Source organism: Xiphophorus couchianus, chromosome 5 (genome assembly GCF_001444195.1).
Source record: "Xiphophorus couchianus chromosome 5, X_couchianus-1.0, whole genome shotgun sequence".
In the NCBI taxonomy this organism is placed as follows: domain Eukaryota; kingdom Metazoa; phylum Chordata; class Actinopteri; order Cyprinodontiformes; family Poeciliidae; genus Xiphophorus; species Xiphophorus couchianus.
This window is the reverse complement of record NC_040232.1, coordinates 32,868,767-32,882,140: the sequence shown is the minus strand read 5'-3', so window position 1 is coordinate 32,882,140 and position 13,374 is coordinate 32,868,767. Positions and strand designations below refer to the sequence as shown.

At 41.8% G+C, this 13,374-nt stretch overlaps 1 protein-coding gene across 1 annotated transcript in view; it reads left to right on the top strand.

The window, feature by feature from the left end:
- Positions 1–2,831: 2,831 nt before the first annotated feature.
- The window catches only part of LOC114145454 (zeta-sarcoglycan), a 345,347-nt gene continuing 334,804 nt past the window's right edge, over positions 2,832–13,374 (top strand). Inside the window, exon 1 of the mRNA XM_028019040.1 lies at positions 2,832–3,879. Coding sequence (XP_027874841.1) covers positions 3,841–3,879 — 39 coding nt within the window. The 5' untranslated portion in view covers positions 2,832–3,840. The remainder of the gene's footprint in view (positions 3,880–13,374) is intronic.

Below are 13,374 nucleotides of genomic sequence, written 5' to 3'. Positions count from 1 at the left end.
CTTCATAGATGCACATAGAGGAAATATGCAAAAAGGCCGGTTTCCATCATGATAAAGCCGTTGGAGCCATAACCATGGTAGAGGATAAAATATTTAAGGTGAGACAGAGAAGCTGTGGGTTTAGGGAGAAAGAGCTAGCTGGGTGGCTGAGGGCAGGACAGGAGGATGCTTGTGTTAAGTTCATAGGCTCTGTCCAGTCTTCCATTGATCTGATCCACTTTCTGCTTTTGATCTTCTCTGTCCCTGACCACACACCTCTCACAATGCTTTGCTGTAGCTTCCTCTCTAGTTATGCCTCCTTGCTGCCTCTAATCTCGATTTCATGTCGTTTTTGTATGCTTCTCGATAATTTATTGTCTCCTTACCTGATGAAGTATCTTTTTTTGTTGTTAAGCAGTTCCTTAAGATCACTGGTAACCCAATGGTTGTTACTGAAGAAGAATCTTGCTGTACTGGTGGGGAGAGGGTTGTCTACACAAACTTTTAGATAGTCAAACACTTAGTTATGGCATTGATGCAATGTCCATGTGGCAGGCAGGGTGCAACCCAGTCGGTGGCCTTGAAACAACCCCGCAAGGCTTCTTCGATTTCATGTGACTGTCTTCTCAGTTCTTTTTATCACAGGTTCTCTCTGTACAAGAGAAAAAACGAGATTACAATCTGCTGTACGAAAAGGAGGTCTTCCAACAGATGTTTTTTTCATGCTTCCCCGATTTCTACATAAGAGATCAAATGTGTTGTTGTCTCTGGTGGAGCAGCTGACAAACTGTTAAAACCTTGAACGTGTAGCAGAGACTGATGCGTGGTTTTAATCTCCAAATGCTGCCACAAATGCCATCGGGGAGTTGTGTCTGTTGCAACAGCAACAACTGAGCTGCTGATATTGCGAGCAATGACGCCGATATGCATACTGTTGCTGGAAGAACACTGGTGAACCCGTCTTGGAAAAAAACTCGGATAAAGGATTTTGTTGTACAGTAGCATATCTTGGAATTCACCATCTGTTGTTGACAAGCACTGCTAATCCACCTCCTATGCTTTTGCCATTGCTCTCCAAATTGTTGTAGACCATGCAGACATGTCTCAGTGATAAAAACAGAAAACCGCATTAATGGTAACTGTGGGTAAAGCCAACCAGGTGACCAGGTGAATGCAAACAATGGAGTCGATGAAAACATACTCAAAAAGTTCTTAGCTCATCGATTTAAATGGGTTCAATACCCTCTAAAGCTTGGATCATACAGTATCCACTTTTGACAGAAGAGTAAATACACCTGAGATACCCCAACCACATCAACTTACCTCTATCTCTCTGTGCATGTGAATTTGTTTTAGGTAAACCATCTGGTACTTGAGACCATTTTTGGAAAAATAAATAAATAAATAAAAGTGCGCAGTATTTTAGGTAAACTTTCAAAACAGTGCTACAGAAAGATTAGGAAACATTTGAAATGACTGATTTGGGTAGTATTTGGAATATGTTCTGCAGAGATGATTCACCGCACGCTACATCCCTTGTCATAGTGCCATATTTAGTAAGACTAATCACTGTTACTAACTAAAGTTCAATTAAGACCACAAATTTGAAGAATGGAATCAAAAAAGCATCCTAAATGAAGTTATTTTGAATGATTTCTTATGTTAAAAGGGGATTTACCCAAAATTTAAATATAATATAATTGTGTAAATATTTTAAATGAGTAATTTACAAATAGTTATATATATATATACACACACACACCCCACACACGCTCATTTAAAGAGTTGGACCCTTGTGGATCTTTGACAGGTTCACCACTTTTGTCTGATTTACTCAAAACGCTTTGGAAAACCAAACAAGACCTGGATGGGCTATGACCCATTATATGCCTTAATTTATCCCTAAAGAATCTAAGCAACGACAAAAGATCTGATTAAAGTGAAGTATAAAATATATAAGTAGCCTCAATCTGACAATATCGTCTTCTAGAAAATGTTTATTTTTAAATGGACCGTTCCCTATCCTAGTGGTTCTATCCTTCCTTCACATTTTCCACTCTCCAGCTCCCTCTCGATTTTCATTCTGCTTCCTCCTTGCCCAGCCCGCCCCTCCTCACCACACCTGCTCTCCCCACGCGATGTATATCTTCTGTCTCCTTTGTCAGCATTTACCTCCTCACACACACACGCCTGCGAGTCATTTCCCACTCCTACTAATTATTATTATTATTCCCCCTATCGGTCTTATTTTTTGCCACTCGTATAGTCCAAACATGTCTTTCCCCCTGCATGCACAATATTCAATAGGTGCTAAAGGTAACGCATAGGGACCCTTACGGTCGGCAGGCGGCGACACTTTGTTACGCAGCAGCGGGGGGATCAGGACAATGATGGCAGGATGAAAAATTAATAAGAAAAGTTTTGCTGTTTCATAAATACGTGACCAAAAATCTACTTTCGTGTTTCCACAAAATCGCACAGTGACGCGCGCGCCAAACCTTTCACCTTTCGTAAAAGGCGTGTTTGCGATAAATATTGTTAATTTCTTGTGTTTTCATTTTTTCTTTTCTTTTTTTTTTTTCTAATTTACGCGCACGGGCTTTAAACCGAGCGAGCCCAGACTTTCTGCAACCCTCTCCCGACAGTCTCTGCATTTAAATCTCTCTTGACTTCAGTGGCAAAGCATCATTGTCGATTCATCTACTTGATTAGAGCTGCTCCCCCTCCCAGTCTCTGTCTCTCTTTCTCCTTTACACACACGCGCGCACCTCCCTCCCCCCCATCCCACACACACACACACATTGGTACGTCAGTCATTGAAATAATATACAGCAACCTTCCTTGCTTCACTCCTCCCGTCTCCCTACAGCTCTCCACTGTTCAGCATTTCTCCCATCAGGTTTATCCTCTCTCCCTATCTCTCTCTGTTTCTCTCTCTTCCTCTCCTCTTTCGTGGAGGAGGGGGCGGGGGTGGGGGCAGCTCATATCTCTGGCGGTTTGCCGCATGGAAGTCGCCCAGGCTAGACTGAATCTTCTCTCTCTGACTCGGACTCCATTGGCCATTCCGCGGCAGCGACAGCGAACCCAACGCCACATGAGTCGGGACACGCGCCGGGATGTAACGGCATCTATCCGCTGACCGACTGTAGAAAAAAAAAAAAAAAAAAAAAGAGACAGAGAGCGAACGAGAGAGAGAGAGAGAGAGAGAGAGAGAGAACCAGAATCCCGGCATCATTCCAGCAGAGGGAAGGAAGTGGATTGGGGGGCGTTGGGGGAATGTTTCTCACTCAGATGTAACAACCACAGAAAGCAGGGATCGCCAAGTGCGCAAAAGCCGCTTCTTCCTGAGAACATCATTACGCACGGCGCTGCGCTCTCTCTCGCTCCCCCCAGCCCCCCAATTTCTTTTTTATTTTCACGTCTTTTCGTTCCCTCCGTTCACTGCACGGACTGACCGGAGGTTGGATGTACATGTGTGCGCGCGCGGCGGTGGGGACTTCCATGGTGTGAAGTCCAGATTTTTTTTTCCTTTCCTTTTCTTTCTTTCTTTTTTTTTTGCCAAGCGACCCAACTGGAGGCTCGAAACTGAGAAAATCCGTCGCCCTACTGGAATATTAACAACCCAGTCTTAGCAGCGGCCCAGGGGAGTTGCGGGGAGGGAAGATGTTGCTGCTGCACCAGCAGCAGCAGCAGCAGCAGCAGCAGAGTTTGGGACTCTAGAGAGCTTCCCCAACTTTTTTTCTTCTTTTTTTTTTTTGTTGCTTTCTCTCCCCTCCTCTGGCTCCGTTTCTAATCTGTTTTCCTCTGATCATCTTCGCCTTTGGGACTTTCTGTTTGATTTGCAGCTCAACGGAATCGGCCATGGACCGCTCCACGTCTTTGGATATCGAAGCGCTCAAGGTAAGACCCCCCCCCCCCCCATCACCCCCAAACCTCTCGGTCTTAGGCGGGGAGGCGCGAAATCACTCCCGCGGAGTGAGCTGATGTGCCACTCTAGATGGGTGGCATGTTGGGTGAGCGCGACTGATGAGTGACTGATCGGTTGTCTCGGGTGACTGCTTGGATTAATCCGCCGCTGAGTGACTGAGTTGGAGGGGATGGTGGGGGGAATAGAGGCTCGTGGCGACGGCTTTGATAGTTGGCCGAGACTCTGTTTGTTGGACGTGAGGGGAGGTCTTGAAAATATTCAATGTAGGAGAAATCCATATGTCTAAAATGGATCAGGAAAGTAGGAAAGAGAGTCTGAGCAGGTTAAGTTTCACTGCGTTCTCAACAAACGCGCACCGGTTTGGATGTACCGGTGAAATTATGACAGTGTTCCCCTGTTACCACATTCATGACCTGTCTCTTCTGTAGAGGTTGGTGGGGTATCCAAAAATTGTACCCAGGGAACAAGCAGCACTATTTTTTCTTAAAATAAAGAAAAATAGCAGCCATCAAAATTTCTCAAGTGACAGTAAAAAGGTATTTGGTCAAATGTCATGAGTATTTTGAGTGTTGCCATTTAATCTGATTTAATTTGTGAAAAATTAAATCACCTGAAAAGAAATTACCTGTGGCCCTGTAAATATTACCCCCCCAGATTATCGTCTAAATTTTTACAAAAAGTTGTCATGTTATCGCCTTTGCCTTACTTCGAATCAAAAGACAGGTCAATTTAATCCACCATGTCAAGTAGCATGAGCTTAAACTATTGCAATGAGCTCCCAACTTAAATGCATGTAAAATTCAATGGGGTACATTTTGTCCAAGTGTGCAAGTAAAGTTTTGCAGTGTGTGATTAAAATAGGCTCTTGTGTATGTTGAAATAATGTATATGTTACTGATTCCCATGATTGTCTGAAATATGCTTACACATATTGGTCAGGAGCAGTTGTTAAGCAGTAATCAAATGCGAGCCACCGAGGGTGGAAACGTGCTGCTGTTGTACTGTGAACCAGTGATTGAGTAAATGAGCAAATAAATGAAATTCTCTGCGGTTTTGACATATTTTTTGGGGGGGGACAACTTGATGCTGTGCCGACGCAGAACTTCAAAACGACTTTGGCCAAAAACTCGCAGATTGTGGATTCAAAAGATAAAAATTGGCATTCCAAATTGAACATGACCTCAACAGTTAGCCGCCGAAGCTGACCCACAGAACTGAGCAAGTGCCGAACAACTCTTTCTGTGCTTGTGAAATGTTGTTTTTCTCGCTCTATCTTTAGAAAGTAGAATACAGAGAAATGTTCAGCTTCAGCCAGGAAAACATCCCTTTAAAGAGAATCATTCCAAAGAACTTATGAATAATTATTAAATATGTTTTTAGTAAAGCTGTGAATCCTTCATGTACCAAGTCTCTGGAAAATTTGGCAATAAAGTGTATAGTTCTTTATAGAGATGTTACTTATTTGTCATTTCAAGTGTCTCAAGGTAAAAATTGTTGTAAACTGGTGTCATATAAACCTGGTAAAAACGAATCTCTTGTTCAACGCTTTGCTTCATACAGAGGATTTGGAACGTGGACTATTGAGAAACGATTACTTGCTTGAGATGTGAACTCTGTTGAAGTTTTAATCCATTGTTAGCGATATTACCCAATCACTAACGTTTAGTCATGACGTGTGTAATACTCCAGTTACGCTATGAAGTTTACCAGAAATCGCGTGTGCTGTAAACAACCAGCCCTAACTGCGAACAGAGAAGTGCCGCGCTGTATGACATCCTTGCTAGCAAAAAAATGTTTTAAGCATTCCCCTTTGTCCGATTTTAATCTCTCAGCATTTGGAAGGAAGCGTGGCCAACTTCGAATTAATGGCTTCATTCATTCCTCTGGTGCCATTGTCAAACTACAACCGTGGTAGACTACAGCACAGAAAATCCATGTCATAATTTCAAAACTCCTCCCTCTGTACCTCGGGTTGAAATTCTACTGGACAAATTGAGCTCAATGGGAGAAATCCCAAACGGACACCGAAGGGAGATGAGAATTGTACAGAACTGCGTAGAAAGGCAATGGACAGGCAATCAATTAAACTGGATTGAATCCTACGTGTATTAAAATGGTGTAATCATTTTTTTAATCATATACAACAAATTTAATATTCAAAAAAATAAAACTGCTCAGAAAAGTCCTTAATATGCAGTCTTTTTGAAGTGCATGCCAGGTGCATTATGTCACTGTGATGAGCTGAGTGTCAGAGGGTTTTTTTTTTTTTTTTTAAGCAGAGAAATGTTGAGAAGACACAAATCCTGGATTGAGCTAAATTGCAACGGTTGCCTCCATGTAACTCCCAAATGATTGTCTGTAATCAAATCCCAGCCCTGGCCGGTATCAGTGCACCACTCTGCACATTAAGTTGATAAGATTTTCACTCTCTGCTGGCAGTCCACTTTTTCATCTGCTCACCTGCCAGATGTTTTCCGGGCAGCGGTGAGAACCCCCCGAGGTTCCAGCGCATCGGCCATGGGCGCTCTCAGAGTAAACACGTTCTGTGCCCTCTTGTGTTCCTGTATTTGTATAGCAGTGTGTATGCGTACGTGTGTATGTTTGTTAGTCTTGGTGTGGACATGCTTGTCTATACAGTGGTGAGACCAAACTGCTGCCTGGGAAAGAAAATCCTTTCAAATACAGTTAACTGGAAATGTGCGTGTAGAGGCGCACACTTTCAAGCTTACTGGATTTTAAGACACTGAATTTAAATTAAATTGACATTTATACACTCCAGTCCAATTTATTGAAATACCTTTTTTTGTTTTTTTATTTCTGAGTGTACATGTAGTATCTGGAGGTGTGTTAACACTGGTCTCTGCGAACAATCCCAAAATGATAAACAGAAGAGGACGGCATTCAGACAGCAGCAAATAATGGCCAAATATTGCTGTGACCGGTGCGTGTTTGTCTTGGTTTGACCAGGACCGTGTGCTTGTAAATCAGTGCAGGTTTCAATATCAATGGAGCAGTTTAAGTGGTATTGATCTTTAGTAATAGCTGTGCTATAAATTCTATGCAGAATAATAAAGGCGGTGAATTTGACCCTCTAGATAAGAGGCTCCTGACTTGCAACGACGGCATTTTGAAATGTAGTTAAGCTTTGCCGGCGTTACTGAAAGTATGAACGTGACAAGATGGAATCAGATGAATTGGTTTCGAAGTTACAGGCACAAAATGGCACGCAAATATGTATTCATGAGCAGTTTTTAACATATTTGCTAAAAGTGTCACTGCGTCGTGGCAGTATAATATGAGACGGATCGTCTGGGAAACAACCAATCAGAGTCAGGAGGAGGGTCTTAGCGCTGTCAATCAACCTCGTGCTTAATGTGCTAATGGCAGAGAAACAACTTATCGATATAGGAGAACTGTTAATCCGCCGTCATTGGTGAGCAACGCATACACAAGGTTGACTGACAGCGCTAAGACCCTCTTCCTGTTTCTGTTTGGTTGTTTCTGATTTAGCTTTTTGGTTTGTAATTGACACTGGGAGAAGGCAGAGGAGCTGATTTTGCTTTTTTCACAGATTATCTGTCTCATATTATGCTGACGTAGTTTTAAGGAATATGTAAGAAACACATGTTTTTTTGTAAAAGTTACGTACCGCAGCTTTAAACATACCTAAAACAGGAAAATAGAGCATGTCACAACAGTCCTAAAGTTCGTCCACTGGCTCCCTGTAGTTCAGAGAATAATACTTATATTAGTTTATAAATCACTGAACAGCTTAGCACCAAAATATATTAAAGACAACAACCTTCTGGACCTCTCAGGTCTTCTGGTTCTGCTCTGTTTCCCTAGAACCAGAACCAAACATGGAGAAGCAGCATTCAGCTTCTATGCACCGCAAATCTGGAACAAACTTCCACAAAACCTAAAATTTGGCAAAACACTAAATCAAGACAGAAAGAAAAGAAAACTAAAATACCTGTTTAGAGTTGCCTTGTCTAATGACTGGAACACTGATCAATATATTTGATGTGCTTTATGATTTAATGACAGTACTTGACAAAATGTTTATTGCTTGTTTCACAATTGGTTACAGTATTATGTGTCTATGGCATAAATCACTGTGAACTGCCTTGTTGCTGAAATGTGCTATGCAAACGAACTTGACTTGACTCAAGCATATGGAAAATAACAGGGTGACTGAATTATAATTCCGACCAATGAATGTTAATGAATTACAGCAGAAGCTCTGAATTATAAACTAACTACAGCTTGTAAGCCTGATTCATATTAGTTCCTACAAAAATACAGGCCAACTAGTCTGAATGAAGCACGAGTGTGAATTGATGGTTAGTTGCCGATTGTGGTAGCCGACAAAATATTCTCACCTGGAGTTCCGGACTGAGCCCAGGCTTTGGTGGGAGTTTTTTCTTCTTCTTCCCACCCTGGTTGCTCTCTTTCATTCAACTCCATTTGATAACCACCCAGTGCAGTCATAGTTTTGCATTTCTGGCCACTGAGCAGCTCAATTTGAGCAATTGGGGGTTCAGTGCCTTTTCCAAGGGCACTTCAAAAGTAGCTGCTGAGGGACGGGAGAGCATTACTCATTCATTTAAGCCAGCCAAACCGGCCCCCGTCCCTCCGCCGCCCCTCCCCCAAAAGCTTGCTGCTCTAACCTTCAGGCAAGCACAATTTGTCATTTTGTGTATCATCGCTTCCGTTAACTCTGGTAAAAGCATAAACAACAAAAAAAACACGAGACAAACGAACAAAAAAAAGAAACATATGAAGTGATAACTTAATGCGCTGCGATGTGGAATACATTATGTTGTGCTGACAGTCGTGTTTGATGAAGCTGTCACTGTGACAGCTGCGAAACCTGAAAAGTGTCCGCCTCGGTTCGAGCCAAGTGGAGTCCACGCTTCGCCACACCGCAGGCTTCGCAAACGTTTGCACGTCTGCAGATTTCAGTTTCGAATCCATAACAGATGCGCCGCGACGCATTAGGATAACTGAGCGCGGCACTGAATTAATGTCAGCGTCCTCCCCAGTTGCCAAATGAAAGTATTGATAGCCGCATGTGAATTTGTCGACATGGCAGTTTCTCAATCTGTGGGATGGGACCACACAGCGCTGACATATTGATATACGTCCCATGTCTATATTTCTTACTTATGTATGGAAAATGAATACCATTACGTGGGAATATAGACCTGGGATTCAACAGTCTGTCATCTCAAGGTAACCCATTTAAGAAAGTGAATCTGGATATTGCCAACTTTTTGACCGATTCATCAACCAGTCTCAAGATTTCCTTCTAGTTCACAAGTCCATACTATTCAAGTTCGTTTGGAACCACTAGTTGGTTCACTGTAGTTTATCAACTCTAAAGTTGTCTGAAGACTTCACTTTCCAACATTGCCAGAAAGGTTGCTACCTGATTGGCTTAATGAGCATGCTATCACTGCGTTTGATTGGTCAGCACACTCACATGACCGGACCCCCATAGAGAACCAATTGTGTATTCTCAAGAGGAAGATGGGACGAACCGGCCCAAGCACTGCAGGTGAGCCGAAGGCTGCTATTAAAGCAACAGATACAGAAATCCACGCACAAACAACCTTCGATCGGGAGTCGAGTCCTTATGCTCAGGAGGCCAACATTTCTGTATTAAATCTGTGTTTTCATTGGTTGCCTGTAGTATTCAGATTTTCTCATTAAGTGGGTTTCTATGAGTTGTAGGTCATGATCACGCTAATTCGATTTATGCAATAGATGATTTTCAGTGTCTGTGTTGAATTACTGAACTTTTCGGTTATATCCTAGTTTATTGAGATGCACCTGTCAGTTTTTGTTGGCTGAAGAAGTGCATTCTCGTCCACTCGTTAGACTCTATAGCCTAAAATGCTCCTTAGTGTACTACAAAAAAAAAAAAAAACTTTAAAAAGAACAAAGGAAAAGCGTTAATGTCTCTTCACTGTTACACATGTGGTGATGTATTTTTACTATTTTCTCTAGACATTTTGAACTTTCGGTTTCTATGTTGTGCTATCATATTTTCCCTATATTTACAAGGTCTTTCGCTGTTTGCACTGTTAGGATTCATGCAAACACCCACTCCAATAAACAAAAGCATTACACGCAGCTCGGGGCGTGAGAAGATGGTGTTTACGGTAATTTGCCAAGTCCAGTAGTCAGTGTTACAGTTAATTACCTCTTCTTGCAGAAAGACCACTTCCACTACACACTAGTGTTCACAATGTATGAATTTGACATTTTTTCTATTCCCCCTGTAACATGGAAAACAAACTGAGACCAAAAATACTTTACTGTTTGTTTTTTTTGTGTGTGTGTGTGTTTATGTGGATCCAATTTTATGAGTTCTTCTAAATAAAAAAAACAACAACACAGCAACAGCATTTAAAGGTTTAACAGCTTCAGGGCTCCTGTTGGCCTTCTAAAGGTTAACTTTCAGCATTTAAACTCTCCGTGTGCACACATATTCATCTTGGGGGGGAGAAATTAGTTTCTGTTGTGCTTGTTGAGCAGCTGAGCATAGTAATCCACTGTGTTGAAGCCTCAGACTTTAATATTGCTTCCAGTCGTGTGTGTATTCCGGTTTGTCCACGTATTAACACCCCACCACTTTACTTAATGAGATGACTAAAAGTAAACTTTACCACACATTGTCTCTCTGTGTGTTTTTAAGTTCACATTTGTAATTATATCCCTGCATGCTAGCAGGGTCCTATCATGAGTTTACAATAACATTGATAAATAAGTGAAATACTGCAATGTGTTTACCAGAAGCCGCAAATTTAGCTTCTTTTGACTGTTGCGCTTAGAACCAAAGTGGCTTTAACGTCCGCTGTGCTAGTAATATTCAGGAGTAATCTCTGTTAAAAAAATGTGGACATTTTGGTTAATAGACTATCTACATGTGGGTGTCTGCCTTAAAAAATTAAACAAGATTTAGTTTATAAACTACTTCAGTATGGCAAAAGTAAGCCTTTGGTCTTATGTTTCTTATTTTATAATAATAATAATAAAGAATAATAAATCACTGAAGAAAACATTCGGACATAGAGTGATGTGCAGCTCTAGTTGTTAGATGAGCAAGGTAAATTTTCTAATCTGCCTCACAGGTTCCTCTGACTTTAAATGCTCAACTATAGCTGACGATGTTAAGTCTGCGAGAAAAAACTGGGATGCTTATTAGGTCGACCACGACGGCGAATTAGGAGAACGACAGGCAAAAAAAAAAGAAGTTAATTTCTGCCCAAAAACTCAAGACATTTTGAGATTAATCTGAGAAATTATCTAGAAAAAATTTTGGAAATTTCTGAGCTCCAAAAGTTGGCGAGAAGAAAAAAAAACAACTCACAATAAAATACATGAAATTCTGTAGTTGTAACAACAACAACAACAAAAAGTAAGACAGTTCAAGAGGCATAAAAGGGTTTGCTTGGCTATATTTGCTTCCCGAGGTGCACTTTGAGGGCGGTTTTTAACAAAATGAAGTTCTCCATGTGTAATATTGCCACAGTTGATGCTTCAGCAAAGGAAGCGCTGAGGCATACTGCCAGCTCTGACAAAAGAGCAGCATTTACCTCGTGGATGGAAGATGTGGTGAGTCATTTAGAAGAATTCACACGATGACATTCTGAATGCATCTGCTGCAGTGTGATGCTGACTGCAATTGAATACTTAATACTGTGAACTGGTGAGCTGGACCGGAGCTGGCTGCACCCCCCCCCCCCCTCCCACGTGAAAAGCTAGTGGTGGAGTCATGCTGTATAAAATCCTGCTAAGGTTGTTAGCCTACATGCCATCTATTACCCTAATTAGTCCAACTTGACAGATTTTAGGGGTCAAACCCAAGGTTAATGAGTTTTTTCCCAAATAGGGAAAATTTAATTTACTTTAGAATTACTGATCCTGCCAAGCCAGTGTTTCACAGGAACCTAATAAATGTTCGCAGTTAAGCTCTTAGTTCTCCCAAGTAAATGGCATCGCAAACTAAAGCGCACTCTGCATAAAATTACACGCCAGACAATGACTAGACTCAGGTAAAGTTTACTTAAGCATTTAAATTGATTCAGGGACACGTGGCAAACACTCTGAGTGACAAATAATGCTACAAAAGCAAAAGCAACTTTTTCGGGGTTTTTTTTAACCCAGAGGGAAGAAATTATTGACAAGAAAAAGTGTGCAGACGCACGGCTCCCGAGCAGACACCTGGGGAAGCGAAGGCACAGAGAAATGCAGAGGTGCTCAGTAAGCTGAGGGGAAGAAAAAAAAAAAAAACCCATGGAGTTCAACTTGGCTCTGGGGATTCTCGAAGGTCCACATACCACATGGTTGTTGTAATTACACACACATGCGGATACACCCACAGACCTGCAGCCCATCAGCTCCTGCTAAAAATAGCTGGCAGTGGAGAGATTTGTTTACACATTTTCATATGTCCTTGACTACAAAAGAAAATGCAGCAGAGCAAAACCACCGATGCGTTTTTCTCAGCGGTATTTACTTTAATATCGGATCGCCACTCGTGACAATAATCCGGCAAACTCGACGTCTGTGGCTGTGGAACCTCGGCGCTCCCCAATGAGCGATCGGTCTTAACAATGACCGATGCTTCCCCGTGTTACCTGCCACTCAACCTTTCAACTATAAGCCTCGGGCTGTGTGTGAATGCCGTGTGTTTCTACTCGTAGTATGTCTCCAGTCGCAGAAGGGAATACTTCGGTCCACTTTATGTTCCGTCCCTGCAACTGCGTCGTCCTTCACGCGCTGATTTTTGACGTGGGGAAAGCGCGCGGCCTCGTGAGCTTAATGCATGCACGGACGCGAGGCGCGCAGCATATATACCGTAGCCGAAAGTTATCAACACATTGGATTGGAGCGCGATGATGTTACAGAACATGCTTCATTTGCCGTATTTTCACACAGTCATTCGTCTTCCTGTTATCTGCACTGCACTCTGTTCTGAAGCTGTCACAAAGTATGGATGTGTCTTTGAGTGCGGCCGTGACCTTGGACTGCCTGTTTTCTCGTGTCCTTTTATTTTGTGCAAGAGCAAAACGTATTACTAAACAAACTAAACATTTTGTTTAGCATTTAAGGTAAATGTGGTGGAATTTTGCTCAATGGTCCCCTGATTAACAAATCAACTTTCAATGACGGTACAGCTGCAAATCTTACTTTTTCATTACCAGTTTTGTACATCGAGTGAATTATTTATTTTTTAAATTGTTATTGTAAAGTGTGAACATTAATTTTCAGATCTTACTTCTGAACCTTCACGGATTTATTGTTAACACGACTATTCTTTGATCGGAGCCATTCTGCTGTATCCCTGGCCGTATGTCTGTGATGACCTGAATACAAAACGATTCTGGATATGGCAAAACATATAGAGCAAAAATGAACAATGAAATCCTGAAAACACTGACACAAATGGAAAAATA